The sequence below is a fragment of the Esox lucius genome, chromosome 12 (assembly GCF_011004845.1).
Source record: "Esox lucius isolate fEsoLuc1 chromosome 12, fEsoLuc1.pri, whole genome shotgun sequence".
Taxonomy (NCBI): Eukaryota; Metazoa; Chordata; class Actinopteri; order Esociformes; family Esocidae; genus Esox; species Esox lucius.
In genome coordinates this window covers 15,639,492-15,664,262 of record NC_047580.1, presented here as the reverse complement: position 1 = coordinate 15,664,262, position 24,771 = coordinate 15,639,492, and the positions used below count along the sequence as shown (strand labels likewise).

The 24,771-nt window shown below is 43.1% G+C and overlaps 3 protein-coding genes across 9 annotated transcripts; 2 read left to right on the top strand and 1 right to left on the bottom strand.

Moving 5' to 3' along the window:
* Positions 1 to 1,035: 1,035 nt before the first annotated feature.
* tpx2 (TPX2 microtubule nucleation factor) lies at positions 1,036 to 10,756 on the top strand. 4 transcript variants are annotated; one of them, XM_010875613.5, is made up of 17 exons: positions 1,036 to 1,160; positions 1,628 to 1,769; positions 1,951 to 2,091; positions 2,428 to 2,542; positions 3,474 to 3,548; positions 3,677 to 3,718; positions 4,245 to 4,376; positions 5,356 to 5,465; positions 5,553 to 5,698; positions 5,832 to 6,003; positions 6,126 to 6,264; positions 6,603 to 6,822; positions 7,278 to 7,547; positions 8,822 to 8,968; positions 9,153 to 9,264; positions 9,549 to 9,736; positions 10,301 to 10,756. In XM_010875613.5, exons 2-17 carry the CDS (start codon positions 1,655 to 1,657, stop codon positions 10,409 to 10,411), a joined length of 2,235 nt encoding a protein of 744 aa, XP_010873915.2. In that variant the 5' UTR covers positions 1,036 to 1,160; positions 1,628 to 1,654; the 3' UTR covers positions 10,412 to 10,756. The 4 variants fall into 4 exon arrangements, with proteins under 4 accessions (XP_010873915.2, XP_010873918.2, XP_010873916.2 ...); XM_010875616.5 differs by having other exon boundaries at positions 9,570 to 9,736; positions 10,301 to 10,747; XM_010875614.5 differs by having other exon boundaries at positions 9,552 to 9,736; positions 10,301 to 10,747.
* A 249-nt stretch (positions 10,757 to 11,005) lies between these two features.
* On the top strand, positions 11,006 to 17,991 carry mylk2 (myosin light chain kinase 2). 3 transcript variants are annotated; one of them, XM_020051345.2, is made up of 17 exons: positions 11,006 to 11,331; positions 11,476 to 11,770; positions 12,002 to 12,108; positions 12,273 to 12,324; positions 12,727 to 12,891; positions 13,027 to 13,295; positions 13,706 to 13,965; positions 15,065 to 15,234; positions 15,332 to 15,437; positions 15,555 to 15,648; positions 15,867 to 15,976; positions 16,272 to 16,413; positions 16,615 to 16,685; positions 16,765 to 16,908; positions 17,127 to 17,279; positions 17,361 to 17,493; positions 17,678 to 17,991. In XM_020051345.2, the coding sequence occupies exons 2-17, from the start codon at positions 11,512 to 11,514 to the stop codon at positions 17,777 to 17,779; spliced, it is 2,337 nt and encodes a 778-aa protein (XP_019906904.2). In that variant the 5' UTR covers positions 11,006 to 11,331; positions 11,476 to 11,511; the 3' UTR covers positions 17,780 to 17,991. The 3 variants fall into 3 exon arrangements, with proteins under 3 accessions (XP_019906904.2, XP_019906903.2, XP_010873920.2); XM_020051344.2 differs by having other exon boundaries at positions 11,007 to 11,331; positions 11,461 to 11,770; XM_010875618.3 differs by having other exon boundaries at positions 11,009 to 11,331; positions 11,461 to 11,770; positions 16,780 to 16,908.
* Positions 17,992 to 18,083: 92 nt separating this feature from the next.
* plagx (pleiomorphic adenoma gene X) lies at positions 18,084 to 24,302 on the bottom strand. 2 transcript variants are annotated; one of them, XM_010875620.3, is made up of 2 exons: positions 23,846 to 24,302; positions 18,084 to 21,788 (listed from the first exon to the last, which is right to left on the bottom strand). In XM_010875620.3, the coding sequence occupies exon 2, from the start codon at positions 21,299 to 21,301 to the stop codon at positions 20,048 to 20,050; it is 1,254 nt and encodes a 417-aa protein (XP_010873922.1). In that variant the 5' UTR covers positions 21,302 to 21,788; positions 23,846 to 24,302; the 3' UTR covers positions 18,084 to 20,047. The 2 variants fall into 2 exon arrangements, with proteins under 2 accessions (XP_010873922.1, XP_010873923.1); XM_010875621.4 differs by lacking the exon at positions 23,846 to 24,302 and adding an exon at positions 23,000 to 23,565.
* Positions 24,303 to 24,771: the final 469 nt, after the last annotated feature.

Here is a 24,771-nt window from a genome sequence, read left to right as displayed (position 1 = left end):
TTATAATCATCAAAATTAAAAGAAATAAACACTTGAAATATATCAGTCTGTGTGGAATGAATGTATACATTATACAAGTTTCACTTTTAGAATTGAATTACTGAAATAAATCAACTTTTTTATTATATTCAAATTTTATGACCAGCACCTGTATATCCGGGAAGATAGAAAATGTTTTGTCGCGGACTGCCTCCTTGTGGACATAGCATTTAAATATCAGTATAGACAAAATACGCAGTGTAGTATGTAAGTAATGCCGCTTGGACTGGAGTATATCGAGACCTTCACAAGAACAGGCTCAAGTTTCAAGTCCCATCACCATCCCCTCCAGTTTCAAGTCCCATCACCATCCCCCTCCACAGATCCCGGACAAAGCAGCAGAGACTCTCCAAAAACCTAATATTTCACCCAAATGCAATTGGCATGAACATCATTTAGAACTTGATGGGACCAAGTAATAATAGTAACTATTGAAGGTTCGCACATGAAAGGGAAATAATATATTTTGAAACATTTTTGAAAATTGAAAGTTACGTTAAGGCTTTATTTCTGTATCCGATCCATATAGCTTTTGTTTTAACGAGAGCATTTCCGCATATGACAGTACACATTTTAATTCTCTGCACTTTCCATACTGTTGTTTGGTACGCCTCACTTATGGATAAATCTTACACAGGATTTCCTTTTTTCAGTACTAACAATTATTTTAATTAAAATGACGGTATTCTTGATTGTGCTCCCACCAGACATTGTAAGACTCGTTATTTCTGGGTTTGTGTTGAATCTTTTGGGAAATAAACTTTTGGGAAATAAACATAAACTGTTGACAAAAGATTCTTACGCCTGTACGGAAAACATGGAGAACGGTGACTCTGAAAGCGCCACACGTTTGGAACCTAAAACAGCTTGAAGATTGAAAAAATAAAAAGCTTTAACATTGATTGGCTGCCAGCGTCTGGTGACGTAAAAGGAAATGTTTGCTTTAAAGCCAATGGAAAATCTATTGATCTGGACTAGGCTGTTGATTGGCTGGTTCAAATGGGGAGGAAATTTAAACGATATCCCGAAATTCTTGCTGTTGTTTGGTGGTCTCCGTTTAACTGACGGCTTACTGGATTACACATCGGCGTTGGTGTGTTTATATGATACACATTTAAAAGGTATCTACTTCATGAATACATATATTTGTGACCATGTTTACTTTTACATGTTATCAACCAAGATATTTCGGACGAACAGCACAGTAGGTTGTTATTTAGCGTACGCCACTACAGTACCTCGCGTTAGTGGTCAGCTAGTTAGCAAGCTTGCTACTATACTGTGTTTTTACCACCAAGCTTGTTAGTTAACCATAGCTGAATATTTAACATTGATTTGAGTTGCATTTCTTAGTTTCAATACATTCCGATTTCTGCTATTCGTTAAGGTTGCTTCATAACCTGGCGTGGCTAGTTACTGGTACTGCGGTTATTGTTAGGAAAACGTGATCTAGGTATCTAGGTAACCTACCTATACCGTCCTAATTAACTACTACAAGCGTAACTATTTTGGATGACGTGGTCCACTTAAAGCATAACTAACCTTGGTTTTGTCCCTCATCTCTACAACCCTCTTTCTGCATGTTTAGTAGGACTTCCATTAAGTCACAACTAAAATGGATCCTAAGATGGCGCAGAGTGAATCGGCTAATTACTATGAATTCGATGCACCATCCCATGTAATTGATTTCAAAGCATTGGATACTGAGGACAACGCAGACATTTGGTTTGGTAAGAATTTGTAAAGTGTGCAGAATGTTAAATTATCTTAGTGTATTAGCCTCTCTCCTCGTGAGCTGTGTAAGAATGTAGCTTCCATGGATTAATGCATTTCAAAATGTCTGCATGGTCTAATCACTGGGAAATGTCATGAAGTTGTTGAATTTATGCATTTTAAATCATGTGACTGCAGATCAATGTGCTGGCCTGGATGAAGGACTGTTGGGCCATCTTGCCACCCCAAACAGAAACAACATAGCATTTGGAGTGACACCCAAAGCACACTTGCCCCGGGCGATTGTATCTCCCAGGGTGAAGGAAGACTCCAACTCAGGTTGGTACTATGAATATGGAAGGAGTAGCGAACCTTTTATCTTTTTATTATAAACTGATCTGGAAGAGTATGGTCTGCTTTCCTGTCTTGTAAGGTTACCAAGGGCTGCAAGGCTGGCCCCCATATTTCAATATGGAAATTCTAAATACAACAGGAGTTCACTACAAATGTTTATGTCCCAGTGCTGTTTTTGGCCCCTTTGGTTAAGCATTCACTAAACAGATCAGTGGAACTTGTTCTTGAGTGTTGCCTAGTTGGAACAGATTCTGCTACTCTAGGAATAATAAAGGAATTATCTCTTGTACTGGTGTCATGCTAATTGTGTTTCTGCATTAGAGGCCCCAAGCACATCCTCAGATCCCCCTTCCAACATTGTAACATCCTGGGGAAGTGGGACTGCTCCGGTAACTGCCAAATCTAAGAGGCAGGCACCCCCTGCCCAACCACGCAGGTGTGTTGCTCTAGAAATTATTTTTGTTGAAACATCTCTATTGGGAACCCTGGCTGTTTCATGTATGTTTTCTATTTGAATTGGTACAAATTATTCAACTACTCAAGTCATCTTCTGTTGAATGGGTTTAGAGTTGGTGTGTGTGTGTGTGTGTGTGTGTGTGTGTGTGTGTGTGTGTGTGTGTGTGTGTGTGTGTGTGTGTGTGTGTGTGTGTGTGTGTGTGTGTGTGTGTGTGTGTGTGTGTGTGTGTGTGTGTGTGTGTGTGTGTGTGTGTGTGTGTGTGTGTGTGTGTGTGTGTGTGTGTGTGTGTGTGTGTGTGTGTGTGTGTGTGTGTGTGTGTGTGTGTGTGTGTGTGTGTGTGTGTGTGTGTGTGTCCCCAAAGTTTTTTGCAAACCACTTCTCCATCACACTGATCAGGGGACATCTTATTGGTTTCTGCAATGTGCTACCTCTGTAAAATTCAGAAGGGCCAATACACTTTAAGTTTGTCCTGTCTGATTGTTTCTGATTCAGGACCACTAACATAGATGGCCATTCACCTAGTAAAGAAAGGAGAAAATGGAAGTGTTGGCTCTCCAAGATCAGATTTCAGTAGCACTGGCGTAGTCCAAGGTGTCATTTTGGAGGGTGGGATGGCTGTCATGCTTTTGTAATTGTTTGGGTTATTTGAAGGACATTGGAATGTAAGAAAATAAGTCCTGAAATATAACAGTACATTATTTTGAAAGTGCTCAGTTGTATTGTAGGCTAAATACCAATCTCCCTGAATGTTTTATTGACCAAAAGGTGCCAGATTGGGTGCACTTGTTTGCAGTTACAATTCTTGTTTTTTTCTATGGTGCACCTATATAAGCTAGTCAACTAAGCAACTACATAGTTTTACTGTTAAGTGCTTCTTAGTGACTGTATAATGCCCGTTTCTCCACTGAAGGGTTTTAAAACGAAAAGAAGGAGAAGGACTCAACATTGCCCCCCAAGCTGCACCACCTGTCAAGAAGCAGAGAAGGTCAGTACACTTCAGGTTGCACTATTCGCTCAGTCGCCTGTTAAATAGTCATAATGAGCAACTCAGTGCCAGGAGTTATTAAATCGTGCCTGTGCTGTGGTCATAGTCATCAGTGTTATTCTTTACAGCTACCAACCAGCTGTTGTAAAAAGCCTCCGTTCACATCGAAGGTAAATGGAGTCTTCCACCATGGTGTAATTGTTTTTAATTGATTGTCTAAACTGTTCACGGTTGGGTTTGATATTAATGTTGGGTGTGTTGGTCATTGGTGAATGTACTATTAATGTATTACTATAACAAGGTTATAATCATGTCACAGTACATTCCACTATAGACCATTATCAGATTGGAGTGCCCTCCATTGTAATGTGTTGAGTGGGTGGTTTGGAATTCAGCATTAACTTCACTGAAATTGGTAGAGGATCACTTGAGATTCAGGACATTGATCCCAGCCCTTGTGATTGGATAAGGTAGTGTTCCCTGCTGGTGATTTGTGTATTGTTGAAACATCTTGAACTTTTGCCCTCCCTCAACACTTTGTCTGTGCTTCCTGTCTATCCCTGGTCCAACTCTCCTCTCAGATTTGTCCATACTATGTTTTTGGCCAGCCAATGACAATGGTTTCCCCTTACTGCATTTTGTATATCTGATTATTTTTGTGTTTGGTGTTTTAGCCTGTCTTTGTTTGTTTTCCAGGCGTTCTTCGTCTGTACCTACCAGGCGTAGTGGTGCTGTCCACACCAGCAACCCTGTCCGTACAAGTATGAGGCTGAAACCCAAAGCAGCCCCCCAGGCCCAGCCCGACACTGTAGCACCTAGCGCCGCACAGTAAGGCATTCTGTCATTAATGGATATAAAGTCAATAACCAGTCAAAGAGGTATGATCTGCAGTCAGCATTGTAATGTTTGAAAGGGCAAAGGTAATCCACTCCCAGAAGGCAGCGTCCAAGTGGTTGGACTGTGAAATCAGGCAATTGTGTAGTGTCTGGTCATGCTTATATTCTTGTGATGTTAACGCTGTCTTGCCGTGTGGCTTTTCTTGTCCACTTATTGTGAGCAGATTTCAATTGTTGCTTGCAAACTTGATATAACTAGGAAATGATATAACGTGGTGTGTTGGATCTGTGTATTTTGAACCTTTAGGCTAATAGTTCATGCAAAGTTGCACGGCTGAGAGAATGAATTAGGGATAGGTTCTTCGATGTTGATTCAGTAGTCACAGTACATATCTCCACATGTTAGTCGCTGCTCTGGCCAATGTTAGTTTCTCTCTGCTGATTCCCACCATCTAACAATTGACCTTCGGGTAGCTTGTGTTATAAAGCAACGTCCTGTTCGGTCCTGTCTAGTACCTTATGTCTCCATGGAAACTGGAGAATAGATGTATGGTATCCAAGCTCCTAGGAATATTGACAGTTATTTCATACATTAAACTATTATTCCTTTTCCCTCAACTACAACTAAGAATAGCCTTGGATTCCTACAGGTGCATGGCTTGCTTTGATGTTTGCACGAGTAAAAGGCCTGCATTAATTTACTTGCAAGCTAACATGCAGTGTCGCTGTAGGTCATGAGCAGCAAGAGCTGCTTTGGTAAAACTACTCAAGATATGAGAGGCTGTTATATTCATGTAATTAATGCCTCCAACTTTTCAGATTGCTCCATACACATCTAAGAGTTGTGGGCACTGCTTGTACAGAATGATTAAAGCGTAGTTCCACTGATGAATGCCAGAAAGATGTAGTTAGCACAGTGTTAAGTAATGTAGCCAGTTACAGCTACCCTTTCACTTCTGCTTCCACTCCAGGAATAAGAGCTCAGAGAACCAGGAGATGGAGCGCATCAGGGCTCTTCAGAAGGAGGTGGCTGACCAGCGGAAGAAAAATGAGGCCAGTTACAAGGCTGCTTTGGCAGGCAGTAAGTACTATGTCCTACACATCAGCTTGGCAAATCTGTATGAACTAAGGGGAAATGTCATTTTATGTCTGTCATGTCATCGCTTAGGTCAGCTCCCTAAGAAACTGGCCCTTTCCACCACCGTACCCAAAGAGTTCAACTTCAGCACAGATGGCCGGGTCAAGGCTGGCGTGACGTCCAACCACAAGGAGGTAGACTTCACAGCTCAGCTTCGCAAACACCCGTCCTCTCCTGTAAGTACCTAGCTTTCTTTCGGTCACTGTGGATGGCATAGTTCTCACAACACACACGTCCTACTTTTTATAATTAATGTTTCACCAGACTTATGGTTCTTCCTTTAATCGATGGTGTTCTATCCTTTTGCAGTCCAAGGTGCCAAAAGGTACCACTGTACCCAAGCCCTTTAACTTGTCGACTGGCAGTAAGAAGAAGGTGGAGGACCTTGCCCCCTATGTACCCATGGCCCAGCAGATTGAACAATTTCAGAGACGGACACCGACTCGCTACCACCTCCGCAGTCGACAGAGTCAGGAGCGAGGTGTGTTTATTAGCTGTAAATTGGGTTTTTGTCATTAGTACTTTAAAGGCTGTAGTGGCCATTTCGTCCATTTAAATGTGCTCCATAGGGATGTGGTAAATTGCATTGATCCTGTCTTTCAGGCCCCTCGCCTGTGAAGGCAGAGCAGCTGAAGATCACCCACCCTCACACCCCTCAGCTGATGACTCGACAGAGGAGCCGTCCCGTATCGGTCAAGAGCAGCGCTGAGCTGGAGGACGAGGAGATCCAGAAACTCCAACAGTGAGTCCACGTGGCTTTCTTCACTCTTGGCTTTTGCCATCATGTGGTCCGGGCTTTGTTTTAGTAGTTATGAGACCTTCGTAAACGAGATCTCAAACTCTTTGAACAAAGCCTTTGGCTGTTAAGTCTGACTTTTAAGCATTGCAAAGTTCTCTTCGATCCCAATCTGAAGTGGGACTGGAAAGTGTTTTCTAGGTCTCAGTACTCTGATATAAGTGACCTTAATCCCTGCTCTGGACGGTACACCCACTTCCTGTGTATTATTTTGAACAGCAAATTGATTATATTGTCTCCCTTCAGTAAATTACTCTACCTGTCCTGTGATGTCCATCCTGCAGGTTTAAGTTCAAAGCCCTTGAGCTCAACCGGAAGATCTTGGAAGGGGCCTTAAACCCCAAGAAGCCTGCGGTGAAGGAGCCCACACGTCCCGAGGGCTTCCACCTGCACATGGACAAAAGGCTGGCGGAGCGACAGGCTAGCAGGAAGCCCGAGGAGCCTGAGGAGCCGCACTCCTTCCACCCCCGGCCCCTGCCTGTCAGGATCCTGGAGGAGGTGGTGGTGAGTGCTGTGTGACTCCTTCTAAACACTCATGGTTCTCGGCTCCAAGTTTGTAGTACAGATCAACAGTTGACGTGCCTGAACGTCTGTTTTTGCTCTCCTGAGCCGACCACAGTTCTAGGTTTTTGTCTTTGTTTTCAGGTTTTCATAGCATGGTCTGTTTTGTGCTGTTTTTTTGATCAGTTGTCAGCTAGCTACTTTTTATTGCCTACGCTGTTGGTCCTGTTCGCGTGTCAACCTACAGTTATCTTGGGTGCCACTGTTTTCTGTTCTGCTTTTTCAGAAGTTGTCCTTCCATACAGGCTAGCGGCCAGGGTTGTTTGTAACATGGAGCATGCTCAGTTTTAACCTCCTGTCTGTATACCCAGAACCTTTTCCCTCTATAATACTGTGTTGGTCTGTATTCAAGCTGTGATTGCTCCCTTGGTGATGTTCCCCCTCCGGTTGGTTAACAGGGAGTCCCAGAGAAGAAGGTGCTCTGTCCCACAGTACCAGAGTCCCCTGCATGGGCCTTGAAGAAAAGGGTGCGCGTGGAACGAAAAGTAGAGGAGGTGAAGCCCCCCGCCCCTCTCAAGGCCATCGCTGTGCCCCACTTTGGACTACCCTTCCAGCCTAAGCTCCAGGACAAGACCCAGGTCGAGGTGTGCCCCTTCTCCTTTGAAGACAGGGAGCGTGAGAGGAGGATTCTGAAAGAGAAGAGACTGGAGGAGCTGAGGCATGAAGAGGTACCGTCATTAACTGCCTTAAACGTTGTAGTTTATTTTAAGATTCGGACAGTGTCTGATGTTGGGTGATTCCTGTTGCCAAGGTAGTTGGACCCAGAGATCTACAGCTCTAACAACTTGGGTCTGCCTGGCTAAAAATGGCTCAACCTGATAAATACTTGTAAAACACTCAGAAACGCTTGCTGCATCCCTGACTTGTTGCGTTAACATCTCTTGCATGCTTGCCTTGGCTCTCTACAAACAACTACTGGCAGCACTGGGGTCAGTAAAATAGATGTCTGCCGACTTTAGGACCCTGTGGCATATCGTTTGCATTATACTTTGGATTCAATTAGTGACATTCATTGCTAATCAACATAATCCTATGTTTATAGGGGCATGTTTGGATTTTGCCTTAAGTCTCAGAAATTGGTTCTGTGTTGGTTTAAGTGGAAATTAATGGACTTAACAGTTCATGCAAAATTGACAAAACATAGCATTGATCAACCATAGTCAATAAAAATCAAAATGTCCTGGTTATATTTTCTATTTAAAGCCCCTGTACGTGTTTGGGCTGTGGACTGATGCACTTGTATCTCATGTCAACTGTTAATGCCTAGTGTCTTCTAGTGCCCTAGCAATGTGGCCACTACAGTGTTTAGTGCAACATTTCTTTTGGGATAAAGCATTGTCCAGAGGAAACCATGTTCTTGCTGCGGGGGGAATGTTGATGGATTTTTGAACGTATTCCTAAAGTTCAACTCATTGATGGGGGGTGTTAAGGGGGAGGCACATGCAGGTAGCTAGACGCCCTCTTCTGATTGCTCCATCTCGTTCCTTTCTTCCTGTTCCCTCCCCTCCACCTATTTCCTCCGTCTCTTTACTTTCTTCCTCTCTTCCTGTTCCATTATCTCTGCCCTGGCATGCAACGGTTTCTTTTAGGTTCAGAAAAAGACATAATTTAATTCAGACTAGCTGGATTTACCTAACACTTGTCCCTGCTACCCCTTTATTTTTGCTGCAACAGATTAAAGTATTTCATCAAACACAACTTAAGAAAAATCACATCAAAAGATAAATTTACATCACAATGTTGGAACAATGAGCTGGCATGGTGAAATGGTACTGTTAGTACCGTTTAGAAAGCATATCTGTGCCTCAACCGCCAAATAGTGTTCATTGCTGATTACCCAACTCTGGTTCTATGACGGAAACCATAATGCAATGTTAATGTTCTTACTTTAGGATCTTCCTGCGATTGAGAAACATTAACCTTTCTGCACTGCCCACTTCAGGTGCCAAAGTTCAAGGCCCAGCCACTGCCAGACTTCCATGAGGTGGTACTGCCAGAGAAGAAGGTGGCCGAGCCAACCAAACCAGCGCCCTTCAAGCTGCTCCTTGACGAACGGGGAGCAGTGAAGAACGACCGATGGGAGCAGATGGTAAGAACAAGTCATGGTCCATGAACTCTGGAAACGTACACGTTACTCATAAATGCAGCAGGAAATGTCATGGTTCCTATGACTCGAGCACCATTGTTCATCAGGCAGTCTTTGTATAAAGGCTGTACAGACTTCTGGTTTCTACCGAGTCATTACTTCACACATGTCCTGTATCTGTCATCAGGTAAAGGAGGAGCAGAAGCACCAGGCAGAGGCAGCCACATTCAAAGCTGGACCAAACACAGTCATTCACAAAGAGCCATTCGTCCCCAAGAAAGAGAACCGCTCCGTCCTTGGTATGTTTGACCGCACTGGTCTTGCTCCCCTCTTTCTGCCCCAGTGGTCATAGGCAGCCATGGTACTTGTTTAACCTTGTTTCACCATGTCGCCCTTAACCGTCCTCTTGGATGGCACTTAGTTGTCTACTGCTGTGCATTTCGTTTGGGTGGCACTGAGCATGGCTTTCGCTCCCCTAGCTGTTCATTTATTTTTCACTTTCTTTTACCACCCTCTTAAAAAAACGACACCTCCACCCAAAACCCCTTTTCACCCCCACTTCCCTCTTCCTCCAACCTCTTAGAAGACATTAATAATTCCACAGTTCCAGAGGGCTTCCAGCTATCCACAGAGCGTCGTGCTAAGGAGCGTCTCGAGTTCGAGAGGGCAGTCAGTGAAAAGGAGGCGCTGAGGGCTAAAATGGAGGAGGAGCTTCACAGGGAGCAGGAGGCACGTGAGAAGGAGGAAATGTTCAGGCTACGCCAAGAGCAGGTAACTCCTCTAACCTCTGAACAGCCCTTAAAGGGTTGTTGCCAAGTTGCAACCTTGTAGTGTTTGGTGTCCATTAATCTCACCAGGCTGTTACACATATAAGCAACTATTCTTATTTGCGGTTTCTGACCCAATAATTTAAATAAACTGTGTTCCACTAGTTAGTTTCGCTACAAAATAATATTCAAGCGCTTGAAACAGCTAAAACATGTGGAGCTAGGGACTTCAATTTCAGCCAGTGTTTGAGTGGTTTAAAGCTTATCACAGATTGATGTCTAGAGGGAACCATGTGGTTTAAGCAGGGGTAGGATGGATGTGCCAATGGATTTAAACAGGTCCTTTTTGAGGCAAGCGGGCCCTGTTCTCTCTGTTCACCGTTGTCTTGTTGTCCCTGACGTCTGACTGCAATTCCGTTGTAGCCAATGACTCTCAGGTCTTGTTGAATGAGTGTATATATATTTTTTTCAGCAAATGACTTTTTTTTTTGGTGTAATGGCCTGCAAAACATTGACTATGTGCTGTTTGTTATGAATGCTTTTTCATCGTGTTCCCTCTGTCCCTCAGGTCCACAAAGCCCAGCCCATCAGACATTACAAACAGCTGGAGCTAAAGAAGAGTGATGTCACACTCACTGTACCCCAATCTCCCAACTTTTCTGACCGGTTTCGCATGTGATTGCTGAGGCATAATGTTATTGTGTGTGTGTGTATATATATAACCATTCCATTTAAAGTTATGCTGTCCTGTTTCTGTAGTTCCTCTTAGTACATAAGATTTTTCTCATTTTAATTTCTTTTTGAAGAACCTGTCATTCCTGCCAACTGAACATGGCCTGTACATTTCTTGCTTGTTCTGTCTTGGTTTCTTTGATTATGTATAATAAAAGCCTACATTTTAGAACATTTTAAAGTCTTAACATTTTCACACATCAGAATCCGATGTATACCATGTCATTGTGTATTTCATGCTGAAATAAATGTTTGCACAAGCTTTCTGCCAATAAACATTAACTACACAATTATTTGGTGCACCTTTCCTGGATTCTTCATTACTGCTCATACTCTTAGCTCTTTATGAACTACAGCAGGTGGGGCTGGTTCTCCCTTGGGAAATGCTAGTGATCTAACCACCTCTGGGTTAGAGGGTGAGCTACTTCGGGTGTGCTGCTTAAATTGGGTGGTGTGCTCTCATTTCAGTAATCAAGTATTCAGACTCATTCCAGGGTGTCTGTCTTGTTCATAGATTTTTGTAAAGACTTCCAAACAACTTGAAGATGTGTGTCCGAGCCTCCTTTAGCCATCTACTGGATTGCTTTTGTTGTGAGTGCTTGTGGGGAATTGGGGTGTATCCTGCTCTTGATGTCTGGTCTGCTATGCATACCTTCATTATCTGCTACTGTTCTGACCCTTGTCACTGGCTTGCTTGCCTATTTTTGGACTGAGAGGCTGTAGCTGGAAGAGATAACCGGAGAACACCAGCTTACTGCGGTTTTCTCAGTGGACCAGACCCTCCCGACTGACTTGGCAGTATTGAGCCTGCTTTTGTATCTGAAGTTTATGTATTCTTCATACTCTGCTTTCATATTGATCTAACAGGTATGTACAATTTAAGTCTTTAGTACTGTAAACTGCAAACGTGTATGACTGACTGGATCTGTAACCAACTGTCTTGTTAGCAGCACTGTGTTTCTCCACTATCGTTGAGTCTGTCTTCTGTGACTACAGCTTGTTGCACTTCAGGAAAGTCCTGCGAAAGCCTACTGTAGGTTGTTCAACATGGGTTCAGTGCGCTTCACACCACCAGTCCCACACCCTACGAACAAACCTGTCCTGGAGGCCAAAGTAGATCACCTGGCCCGCAAACTGGATGAGCTCCACCGAGGGTTAGGTGCCTGCTCTGTGTGCTCTACATGCAGTTTGCACAGTGGCCAGAGAGAGAGAATGGAGAGACAGCTTGAGTCCCACTCCAGCATGCTAGACAACTTGGACAAGAAGATGGGAAAGATGCAGAAGACCTTAGATAGCCTGTTTAAAGGTAAGACCTTCAATCGCTCTGATGAATTATTGTTTAATTTGAAAACATGGTACGGAATTCCATATTGGTCAGAGTTTGACTTGGGTAGACTTTGTGTTGTCCGAATTTGGAATAGCTGTGAATTGGCCAATTTGAATGATTTGTAATACATTGTTACCACCGTGCCCATGCTGTTAGATTTGGAGGAAATGTGTTCAGTTTCCATTGATACATCTGTAATTTGTAAATAAGTTCTGCAGCAAAAGGCCCCTCCCGTCTGCAAGGGAGTTGTCCCACTCATGGACCCACCACCTAGTACACAATCTCTGCCAGCCAGAACCTCACCAGTCACTACTGAGGTAGTTTGGGTTTGTTTACACATTGTCTGACCAGTTAAATTAATGCACTGCATATTGTATTACCATGTTGATAAACACAGGCAAACCGTAACTGTTTTATTGATTGATTGATCAGTGGCCTACAATGTGTGATGTTGGTCAAGACTGTTTTCTGTTTGGTACAGGACAGACACCAGGATAGGAGAGAACATACTCTACTCGCCCCTTCAAAGAAAGGTATCTACTGTATATTTTCAGTGAGCTATAGAGCAGTGTTGAACTGGTGGGTTGTGACTGGACTTAGGGTAGCATTGTTCACTACTACTGTAAAAAAAAAATCTGATTTTAAACAACTAATACCTGTTTCAATGTGTACAAATATTAGAGAGAATATGGAGAGAATTAAATGCTGTCTAGAGAAAGTTAGCGTGCCAATTTTCTTCAAGCATATAAGCAGTGGAATTATTGTCAATGGAAAGGGTGGAAATGTTGTTGTCCCTTTTGTAACGTTGTTTTTAAATGTACTGTCTTAAGCAAAATAAATAATTCTCCCAGATAGCATTTTGGCAACAGAATGTTTAAGCAGGACAAGTAACCAGTATTCCGGTTTGAATAAATTGGTGTGCCTCATTATTTCAGAGACTGATACAGTGAAAACATTACCCCACATTACAAAGTCTCTGGCAAGGACCACAGTGAGAGAGAACCAAGTGTCCACTGCACCTACAAAACACACCCTTAATCAGTGGGAAACTAACAAATGCCTGGATGCAAAACACACTTCTCAAACTCCTGCAAATAAAGGTACTTAATTTAATCTATTAGACGTGTCGATTTAGTCATACTCTATGAACTCTAGATCTCTGGTCAAGACCATTGGAGGATATATTTTATGTTGTAGATAAATGCCATGAAAGCACTGACAGATGATATCTTAAGGTATGGGAGCAGAACAGTGTGACTGTGCACGAGCAGGAGATCAGCAGACGGTAAAGAACCAACGAGAGGTCAGAGATCAACCAATGGCAGAAGATTCTCAAAGAGTGAGAGAAAAGGATGGGATTAAAGAAGAGTCTGTCCAATCAAAAGTGCTCACTCAAAAGACCCAAATTCCTGGGACAGTGACAGACAGCCAGTCAACAACACCATTCGAGGCATTACATTTGACTGTCTCTCTGCCAGTCAGAAATTCATTAAGCACCAAAAAGGTAATCTTATGGTATTATGTGAATGGTTGTGAGAAATGAACATGGCATGGGTACATGTTCACCTGATATAGTACATGTCTCTAAATGTCAAAACAAATATTTGTTGATGAATAGTCTGTTCATGGAATCTAAAATGAACCTTCTTTCCTCTGCAATGTTTGAAAGACTCTGGCTGGCACTTAAGAATGTGCATGGCCGACAAGAATGTGGTTAAAAATATAACATATTCCTGGTACTGTTAGACTTGTAAATGTAATTAGCATATGCTTCCGTTATTTGATCGGTTTTAACAGTGAAGCTGTAACCGTGGTCAGTTATGACTGAATGTATCGGTTTCCTTCGTATGATGAAATCCTTTTAATGTATGGTATTTTAGTAACGTCCTATTTAAATGTTTCTCTCATGCTTAGCCTGAGACCCAGAGTGAGTTGGCGACAAACAGACAGGGTGACACTAAAGGAGATGGGACGATGAGTGCGGTTACAGTACCTGCCGGTGAATCTGTCGGGGCCCCTCAAAAGACGACTACGGCGAGGGCCGCGGTGACGGGGGTCAATGCTCCCTGGCAACCTGCACTCGCACCATGGAAGCCGTCAGGCTTGGCTGTTCACGTGGAAACTGCGGAGAGCTCCTCAAGACAAGTGCACAGCTGTCCAGAGCCCTTGCAGAGGTACATACACTCACCTAAAGGATTATTAGGAACACCATTCTAATACTGTGTTTGACCCCCTTTCGCCTTCAGAACTGCCTTAATTCTATGTGGCATTGATTCAACAAGGTGCTGAAAGCATTCTTTAGAAATGTTGGCCCATATTGATAGGATAGCATCTTGCAGTTGATGGAGATTTGTGGGATGCACATCCAGGGCACAAAGCTCCCGTTCCACCACATCCCAAAGATGCTCTATTGGGTTGAGATCTGGTGACTGTGGGGGCCATTTCAGTAGTAAACTCATTGTCATGTTCAAGAAACCAATCTGAAATGATTCGAGCTTTGTGACATGGTGCATTATCCTGCTGGAAGTAGCCATCACAGGATGGGTACATGGTGGTCATAAAGGGATGGACATGGTCAGAAACAATGCTCAGGTAGGCCGTGGCATATAAACGATGCCGAATTGGCACTAAGGGGCCTAAAGTGTGCCAAGAAAACATCCCCCACACCATTACACCACCACCACCAGCCTGCACAGTGGTAACAAGGCATGATGGATCCATGTTCTCGTTCTGTTTACGCCAAATTCTGACTCTACCATCTGAATGTCTCAACAGAAATCGAGACTCATCAGACCAGGCAACATTCTTCCAGTCTTCAACTGTCCAATTTTCGCCCACAGGACTGCCGCATACTGGATGTTTTTCCCTTTTCACACCATTCTTTGTAAACCCTAGAAATGGTTGTGCGTGAAAATCCCAGTAACTGAGCAGATTGTGAAATACTCAGACCGGCCCGCCTGGCACCAACAACCATGCAACGCTCCAAATTGCTTAAATCACCTTTCTTTCCCATTCTGACATTCAGTTTGGAGTTCAGGAGATTGTCTTGACCAGGACCACACCCCTAAATGCATTGAAGCAACTGCCATGTGATTGGTTGATTAGATAATTGCATTAATTAGAAATTGAACAGGTGTTCCTAATAATCCTTTAGGTGAGTGTACTTGCTAGGTAAAATTTGAAATGACTGGGTGTCGTGTTTGAATGAGGTTAAACCTATCAGATCCACCGTGTTATCTGGCTCTGATTGTGTTTGCCCTCTTTCCCGTCCAGGGTGCAGACAGGAGCCAATTCCCAGTCTGTCTGCTCTGTTCGTGCTCCGGCTGTGGGGAAGACCTGCCATGGGCAGGGAGGGGCTGGTCCAGGTGTAGCTTGTGGAATGCAGATCCCTCTTGCTGCTGACAGGACCAAGTTCCCACCCACAACCTGCCATAAGATTATAGGCACGTTTATGTACATAAAATACCATTTTACGTGTGTATAATAAAAATGCTAGTGTCCTGGTCTCTCGGTCTTCATCTGTTTCTCTCTGTGTCTCAGATGACGCCCCCCCACAGCCGGCTCCTTTTCTGCATCGACTGGTGTCACTGCAGTCCAACCCCCCCTCTGAGGCCTTTGTCATCCACACCACAGAGATACTTGGGAGGTATGCTGACAAAAAGGGGCAAAAGTAAACATGAGCACAGTCATGTGATGGTGTGTTAAATACAACTGAAATCCCCCTGAATGTTGTGAATAAAATGTCAGTGGATGTTTTTTTCAGCGGACGCTTTGGCAAGGTGCACAAGTGCACCGAAAGATCTTCTGGACTCATGCTGGCAGCGAAAATAATCAACACGCGGACTGCGAAAGAAAAGGTGAGTGAGGAAAAGGTGTGCGTTTTAAGAGTGTAGGTGAAAGAAGTTTGAGTTTGTGAAAGGATTTTGTAAGTGGAAGACTACATGATTTATAAATGGGAAAATCTGCATGCTGTACCCCGAGAAGGATATATATATGTGCTGTATTGCAAATACTGCATATTTGCAGGTACATATCTGTATGTTTACATAAACTTTTGCTTGTGTTGCTTTCGCAGGAAAGGGCGAGTAACGAGGTGCAGGCAATGAACCAGCTGAGTCATCCTAACATCCTCCAGCTCTACCAGGCCTTTGAGTCCAATCACCAGTTGGTGTTAATTCTGGAATAGTAAGTGGCTTGAAAAGTTGGGCCAATCCCCTTTTCCACATTATTATTTATACTTCACTTCAACAATCTGTGGTGGCCATGTTAGTCCTCCACTAACAATAGATTCAAAATATATGACGGTTTCTGTTGCTGGCAGCCGACACTAAAAGTAAAGACACTAAAACACTCACACAGAATCACCAGAGAGATGGATACTTGATAAAACAAAGTTCATTACATACAGTATACCTCAAACCAAAGTACATAATGTGAAGAGAGATGTGAAAGTGGTCAACCCGCGGTCTGTGTGTGCCAGTGTTGAGGGCGGGGAGCTGTTTGACAGGATCGTGGATGAGAGTTCACCGCTGACCGAGGTAGACGCCATGGTGTTTGTCAAGCAGATCTGTGAAGGACTCAGCTACATGCATCAGATGTATGTACTCCACCTTGACCTGAAAGTGAGTATAGCGGATTGAAATGTGCATTCTCTCAAACCATGTTTTAAAGCTTAACACCAGCTACCACAAATGCCAGATACATTTAAATGACCACGTGAACCACTGGTTGGTTAGTCTAACCATAAATTGAAGACACACACAGACACATTATCGTTTTGAGTAAAAGTTATCAATGGTTAATTTATCCAAATTAATTTACAGCCAGAGAATATCCTTTGTGTGAATCGCACAGGCCATCAGGTGAAGATTATTGACTTTGGGCTGGCCAGAAGGTAAAGACTTTCTCCTCAGCTGTGTGTGTTGAGTGCTTTATTGTTAGCATTAGTAGAAGCTCCAACCATAACCTTGAAGAAACCTTTTCTCCAGATACAGGCCTCGAGAGAAGCTCAGAGTCAATTTTGGAACCCCAGAATTTCTGGCCCCAGAGGTTGTTGACTTCGACTTTGTGTCCTTCCCCACTGACATGTGGACATTAGGGGTTGTCACTTACATGCTGTGAGTCTAATCCGCCAACTTCACCCTCCCTAGCATCTGTTATACCATGAGTCTTAGGGGGACAAATGTTCTACTGTGCAAGTGAAATTTTTACTCTCCCATTGGCATGAATGCGTGACTAAATAAAGATTTGTTTTAGGTGGAATTCAGTTTTGTCATTATGACCTGTGTGTCTTTATAATGTTCGTGTTGAATCTCCTTTTTCTCATCCTTTGCAGTCTAAGTGGACTTTCGCCCTTCCTGGGTGACGATGACAACCAGACCCTTAACAATGTCCTGTTGGCCAACTGTTCCTTTGACGACGAGGCCTTTGAGCACATCTCAGCTGAGGCTAAGGATTTCATCTCCCACCTGTTGGTCAAGGACAAGGGGTGAGGGCCAGTGGTGAAATAATCATACCCTTCATGCCTGTGATTGTTAGTTCACTAGTAACACATATACCGTTTGGCCAGAGGGCGAATGAGTGCTGCACAGTGTCTACGACATCCGTGGCTCAACAACATTGCAGTGAAGGCCAAGGAAAGCAATATAGTACTGAAGTCCCAGGTCCTGCTGAAGAAATACCTGGCCAAGAAGCTGTGGAAGGTCAGTCCAAGAGAATCCCTCCCCTATTGGAAGACAGATTTTCAGATTATGGCACAGGCGTATCTTTGCCCTGCTATCCACGTCTTCCAATCAATTGATTCTGGTCAAACAGTTGATGAGATGCATGGAAGCCTCATGCCGTGCTCACAAAATGTTATAAATGTGCTTCTGTGCTTGTTGACAGAAAAACTACAATGCAATTGCAGCAGCCAACAGACTGAAGAAGATCAGCAGTGCTGGTGAACTGGCCACTCTGGATATGGATACAGTACCGATATCAAAATAACTATGTCTGGATCTCCCATTTACATTGTTTGAAGGCAATTCTTCCTGAATGCATTGTGAAATCAAACCTATTTTGTTATTGTCATAGTGATATGTTTTGTAAACTTTTTCTGAGAACAATTTCAGTTTGTCTTCCTGGATCGTAACAGTCTTTTGTATTGTAGGTAATACAATACAGCCGTAGTGCATGAATAACAGCCCATGTTGTAGATTTAAAAAAAAAAAAAGCAGTATAATGCTCAAACAAATGACACTACATTGAAACAGGAAATGTTTTGGTAAGTGAAATAAAGAGAAATCAATCCAAGCTAAAGGGTACTTTATTGTTTAGATCCTGACAATTAGAAAATGCTTCAAAGATAATATAAGAGAAATTCAGCAATTCTTCTTTCATAGTTTCTATAGGGGATAGTAAAAAACATAGCGTTGTCCTAAGAGCTAATGAGGATGCGATGCCTGCCTAACTAGTAACACTTCCAGCTAATTTTACCGCAGGCAACAATGCAAATTAATACAATGGAATCATCATTTTATACAATATGATGGGAACTTAACTAGTGTGCTAACATCCTTTTGTCAATATGCTAAGCTAGGCTCATTACAAATCTATTACTATAGTGTGCGTTCGTCGAACTGACAGAAATAAACTCAACACAAATGTTTTCTCTGTAATTCTATGAAGAGTAACAAGTTGCTCTTTTCTGAGGTAGTCAACAGTCGCATTTCCAGCCGACCACATTGCAGACAGTTGCATTGCATCAACCAATTGTTGTGTGTTGTCTTAGACTGCACAGCCTGCCATACCATTGCTATATGTGATGTGGTTGGCTGATATGTAAAAGGCCTGTCCAGGTGGTGTGAGACCTGCCAGGCATCTGCAATGTAATCACTGAAATGCAGCCAACAAGTATAAAATCATCATGAGTGTAGAACTGATATCTGCAGGATATGATATAATACATGAATACTGGTAAAAGAGACAACTAGGTTAAAGGAGTAGAGATGTGATCCACAATTTTCCATACTGCTGATTACATTTTTAGATAAGTTACCGGTGACAGAATATGGCAGAAACAAAACGTACTATAATAGGATAAGATAGAGGTAGGAAGTTTGTGGGTCAATCTGTATGTTGGATCTAAAAAAAAAAAAAAAAACTATTCAATAACATCTACATTTTCATTTGAGACCTAATGGCACAAGAGAGCCAAAGTAACTAGGAAGATATTAAAAGATATAGGCCTAACCACACAGGGCAGACTTCTGTGTTTATCCATTAATCTAGGAGAGCGTGTTGTTGAGGTAAAAGGAACTGAACATTTCATAAGACAGCAATTCTCTCCTTTTGTAATGTCATAAGTGCTTTAACCCAGTAAAGAGAGTAGACATCCAAGAGGAACAACAGTAGCATGTTTTTTAAGACATTGGTGCAACATTTCACTGAATACAGGATACAGTCCATAACATGAAACCTATTTGAGCAACACTCAAGCAGTGCTTCTCAATCCTCTCCTTCAGTAGCCACTCCCTTTCCACTTATTTGATCTGTTCCAGAAACAAACAGTTAATTCACCTGGTCAACTGATAATCAAGCCCTTGATTACTTGAGTCAGTTGTGCTAATACTGTCTGGAAACAACCAAATACGCAGCATGGAGATACTGGGAAGAGGTTTGGGAAACTGCTTCAAGGGGACTTAAAAGTGAATCTGTTGTTTTTGTATAAATACACATTCCATGATGACATATCGGTATGGTGTTGTATGCAAACTGTTGTTAAATATCTAGTATGACCATTGTCATAAAAGTGACTCACATTATTGGAAAAAAAGATGAGTGGCAGGTGTCATTTAGCACTTATGTCCACATTGTATTGATCTAATGTGATCTTTACTTTACAAAGTGCAACCATTTGGCCTATTTCTAACAGGTTTCAGTAAAACAACATTTGGTTGCTATAAGACACTCCCTATTTTCCTTCTGCTCAAGTTTTCTTTTAATCGGATGAGGTAATACTGATGAGGTGGTTCGTTGTGTTCGTCACCGCAACCAAAACTATTGCCACCGAAAGCTTCATTAAGCATTGTTTTTAAAGACCGACAGCTCACACAAAAAATACATTTCCCATATTCTTTTTTTAAAATCGGAAGCCTGCATGTATCCCTTGTGTACTCCAGTCACCCTGGACACACTTGTATTGTATTGGAGGTGTTATTCATGACACTTGTAGTGTCCCTAGGCCTGGTGTCGCGTCACACGGTACCAGGTTGTTCACTGTTGAAAGGCCTGGTAGTAGCGAGGTAGGGAGGGGGATGTGCTCATTCCAAGATGGCTGAACCCCTGAGGTAGCTGGTTGTGGGCTCCAGGGCCCTGCGGTGCATGCGGTTGTGGAGGCTGCAGGAAGGTGAGCCCCCCTGGGCCCTGAGAAGGCAAGGGACTGGAGGATGAGGGCGGCACAGTGGAAGTGGAGGTAGAGGGGTAGCCCATCACCAGACCACCCATACTCATGTGAGCACTGTATGGAGGCAGGCCGAATGGCAGGAAGCCCAGGAGAGGACCGAGGTCCATGTTAGCAGCGCACGACAACTCAGCCGAGGAGAGAGCGGGGCTCCTGGACAGAAGCTGGGGGTCCCCGGCACCCGGGCCACCCTGGGCTTCCGATAGCACCTCCCTCTGGGGGGAGGAGGAGGTAGAGGAGGAGGCTGCGGTCATGTGTGGGGGCAGCCCACTCTGCAGGTCCATGAGGAAGCTCTCCATGTCAGTGCGGGGATATGAGGTAGATCCGTGCTGGTATCTGGTCATGTAAGGCTGCTGTTGTTGCTGGGTCTGGGGCAGGTGGTGGTGGGGAGATTGGCCCGTCATTTGGCGACCCATGGCTGTGGACAGGGATCCCTGCATGAGGGACTGGTGGTGGTGGCCCATGCCTGGACTGGACATGCCCTGCAGGGGGTAGCCGCCGTACATGTCCATGGGGAAGTTCTCAGCGGGCTCCTTGGAGGTCCCCATGCTGCATGGCACCGGACTCAGCTCCTCCTTCACCGGGCCCGGTGCGGCAGGGGCAGGTGTGGCCGCGGGGGCGGCCAGGGCGGCTTCCTGGGCGTGGCTCTTCTTCAGATGGCGCGTCAGGTGGTCCCGGCGGCCGAAGCGCTGGGCGCAGCGCGGGCACAGGAAGTCGCGGCGGCCCGTGTGCACGACCGCGTGGCGCCGCACGTCCTTGCGCGTGTAGAAGCGTCGGTCGCAGCGCTCACATGAATACTTCCTCTCTCTGACGGCGGCACCCTCCGTCGGCGGCGGGGGCCTGTCGCCGTGGCTCCCTATTTGCTCCAGCAGGGTGGGAGCCCCCTCCTGGCAACGGAGCTCCCCAGAGAGGGTGGCGGAGGGGGCAGGGGTGTGAGCGGCTAGAAGGTGGCGTCGGTAGCCCAGCTGGGTGCTGTACTGTTTGCCACACTCCTGACAGTGGAACACCTGCCTGTTGGCGTGGTGAGCCTGCAGGTGGCTCTTCAGGTGCTCCTTCTGTTGGAACATCCTCTAGCAGAGGGAACGGCGCTGGGTCTTCTGCAGAGGCCGATGGGCCATCAGCCCGAGCGGACGGATACAACACTCGTAGGGTATTTTAAGAGAAGACCTTCAAACTTGACACCCTTGGCTGCACCATTAATGGAGAGTGGGGTGCAGAGTGCTGCTGAATGCTGCCAGTGGAGTGTTTCCTATTTTCTCCAGGCGAGGCTGCGTCCGCCCGTCTGCCTTTCCAGTGTTAGCTTCTATCAGACGGGGGAGCTCTGCAGCCGCAGCTGCCATAGCAACCCAATAGGGCCTGGGCAATGGGTAGATAGGTGTCACACACACAGCTGTCGTAGCTCCGACTGGATGCGTTTCATGTGCCCCTGTGTCTCCTGAGGGGAATTCTTAAGGTAAGGCCTGAGGTTCTGGGTGTTTGTCTTGTCTGTCTCATCCAGCCACACCAGTCAGAAGTGATTTTCAATGTGAATGACAGTCTCGCCTGATCACAGCCCTATGACAAAGCACAAACAATCACATGGTTAAGATCTATTAATCTGTGGGATGAACTTAATGTACATGCTAGTTCCTGACAGACCCCATGTATAGCACCGATTCACAGCAATGCACTTGACTTGAGGTTTCCCCTACACTTGTATAATAATCATAGATATTGACTTGGTAATAAACAGTAATGACAGTATTTTAGTAATTGCACTGACATTGTAAAGTAAATGAACATTTATGTTTTTTGCAATGGCTTGAAACAACTGTAACAATAAAAACTGCTGTAATATAAAAAAAGTACACCTAAATACGGTGTCCAGCGTGTGAAAATGCACTTAAGTGATAAAATACATGTTATAACAACATCGGATTTCTGAATTTCTCTAACGTTAACATAATCCCAAAGGACGGCTGTTGTAACCGAATACATTCAATAATAATAAGCACTGAGCTCTGTTGACGGAGTGGTCCACATTTCTTGCATTCTACACGCTACACATTTTGGGGCTGTATTCCTTAGCGTTAGGCTATTTCAGACTACTGTGGTTAGCTTTTAAAATAAGTGCTCTGTTCACATTTTACAAGAGATATGGTTGTTTCAGAAGTAATCTTCTGAAAACCAAAGTAACTTTGAATTTATGTCAAAGCATGTACTTAACTATGAAAAATTTACACATCTCAATCTAGATCTATTTTAACGCTATACTGTTTTATTCCCTGATAGATGATGGTAGCGCTACAATTTAAAAGACATGGGGGGGTATAAACTTTATTTCCCATAGTTGTAATACATTTACCCAGGTAACAAAAAAACATGACCTCAACTTTACAAAATGTTCCCTTAGAAGTGTCATTAACTGTAGTTTTCATGGACTATTCCCAGAATATCAAATCCCACCTAATTAGAACTAAATGTTATGTTATGCTCTTTAAAAACATGGCACGCATGTTCTATGTATGTTGGTGGGACAATAGAATATTCTCCTAACCCTCAGAGAAAAATAACCCTCACATAAATGTACATATTAATGTAAAGTTGATATGCAATGTAATGTTATGTCTACGACAGTAATCACTTGTGCTCTGACAACATAGCAACCATGTTGAGACGGTCAGGTGGAATCTTGATGGAATATTCAACTAACCCACAAACTGGATTCATGAATTAAAGTTCATGCAACATTCAAATAAAATGTGTGTACAAGAATAACAACTTACTCTGAATGTCTGGTGGAATGTTGATGGAATATTTTCTGAATCCACTCAAACTGGATTCATGAATGCTCTTTCTACATTGCATGAAACATGATTCTAACAATTCTCTGGCAGCCATGTTCTGTGTATATTCGGTGGTACACTCATGAAATACTCTCTTAACCCTTAACAAATGTTTTTGCAATGTTCACCTTAAACGTGTATAAAACAGTATGTTCTGTGAACTTGGCAAACATTGGTGGGTCCTTGATGGAATACTCTCCCAACCCTGGAGATCAATATTCATGCCAGTGCCATCTTGTGGAACCTGAGTTGCATTATATAAACCAAGGGACTTCTAAAAAATTATGATCAGAACACAAAGTAAAGTGAGGTATGTGAGTTTCATTTGAACACGAATTAACTATCTAAATACAACGAACACAGTTGATCAAAATGTAGTCTATATTAACAACGTTCACGTATCGCAAACGATCTACTTCAATTAGTTCAGTCAACATATAGAGGAAACACAACTTAAACCAATACTGTAAATGGGTAGCTAACGAAATAATTATATCTTAAAGCCTTATAACGTAATACGAAAATAAGGACGTGATGATAACAGTAAAATACGTTTTAAACACATTTGTGTTTTGAAAATGTTACCAGCGCCGAATAAATAGTTTTGCATTGCATTTTCATAGAAACTAACAAAAAGAGATCGACATATTGCATTAGTGTTTCGAAAAGTGTAAAAGATATTCAGCAAGTTCATGTCACCGAAGTTGATCCGCATGAGTGAAATGTAACTATCTGGTTGGCAGGCTTATACATGGGAGCTTTCTTTTGAAAATTACACAAACGTACCTTTAAAACTTTCGGGATTCGCTTCTTTGTTCTTTTGTATCAGATCTTTGGTAAAACAATTTTTTCAATTTTTTGGAAAGTTTTATTATTTTCGGGGCCTGGGTTTTCCAGCGCAGCGCTGGAGTTTCAGAGCGCGTGCATTATGGGAGTGTGACGTCAGACACATCACTGACAAAGTTATGCATGGTTGCTAAAATATCAGAACGAGCGACTTTATGTTTACGTATGTAAGAATTTTGGCAAAATTCTTCAATGCTATTATTGTTATATCACTGCTGCTAACATCACTGAAGAACATATTTTAATTGTTTGCCAAATTATGTTGCTTTTATGGCGTAAGGTTGCATAGCCTGCTGTTCTAGTTTTGTATTTTGTTTTGTACATTGTGTAGCTTTAAACTATATCCTTCACACAAACGTCCATATTTGCATCCAGTACCCCACACAAGTCCACTATACAACTATCCAAGGAGTTTCTTTTTACAATTTTTATATCCTGCATATTTCTTTTATTATTTCTTACCTAAAGTGGTAGGATTAGGCTGTGGAAATTACATATTATAATATTAAGAAAAAAATGTATTCTTAATGTTGACATTTGTTAAACATTATTTTGGGGTGTATTCAATCGTGATTATCAGAACTCTATAATTCACCACAAACAACAAGTGTTTCATAGCTTAATATTAGCCTCTTACCACATTTTGTGCATGCTAAATTACAAGCATTCAAAGCTGACAATGCTAAATTACAAGCAGTCAAAGCGGTCTTCACTGCATGCAAACTACAGCACTACAGCATTACATTTAGTATAGAACACTGTATAATTAAGTTATCTTCTGGTATGAAAGTGTGTAAATAAAGATAAGTCTATAAATAGTGTACCGTTTCATTTATTTATCTCAAAACAGAGTGCAATCTTATTTT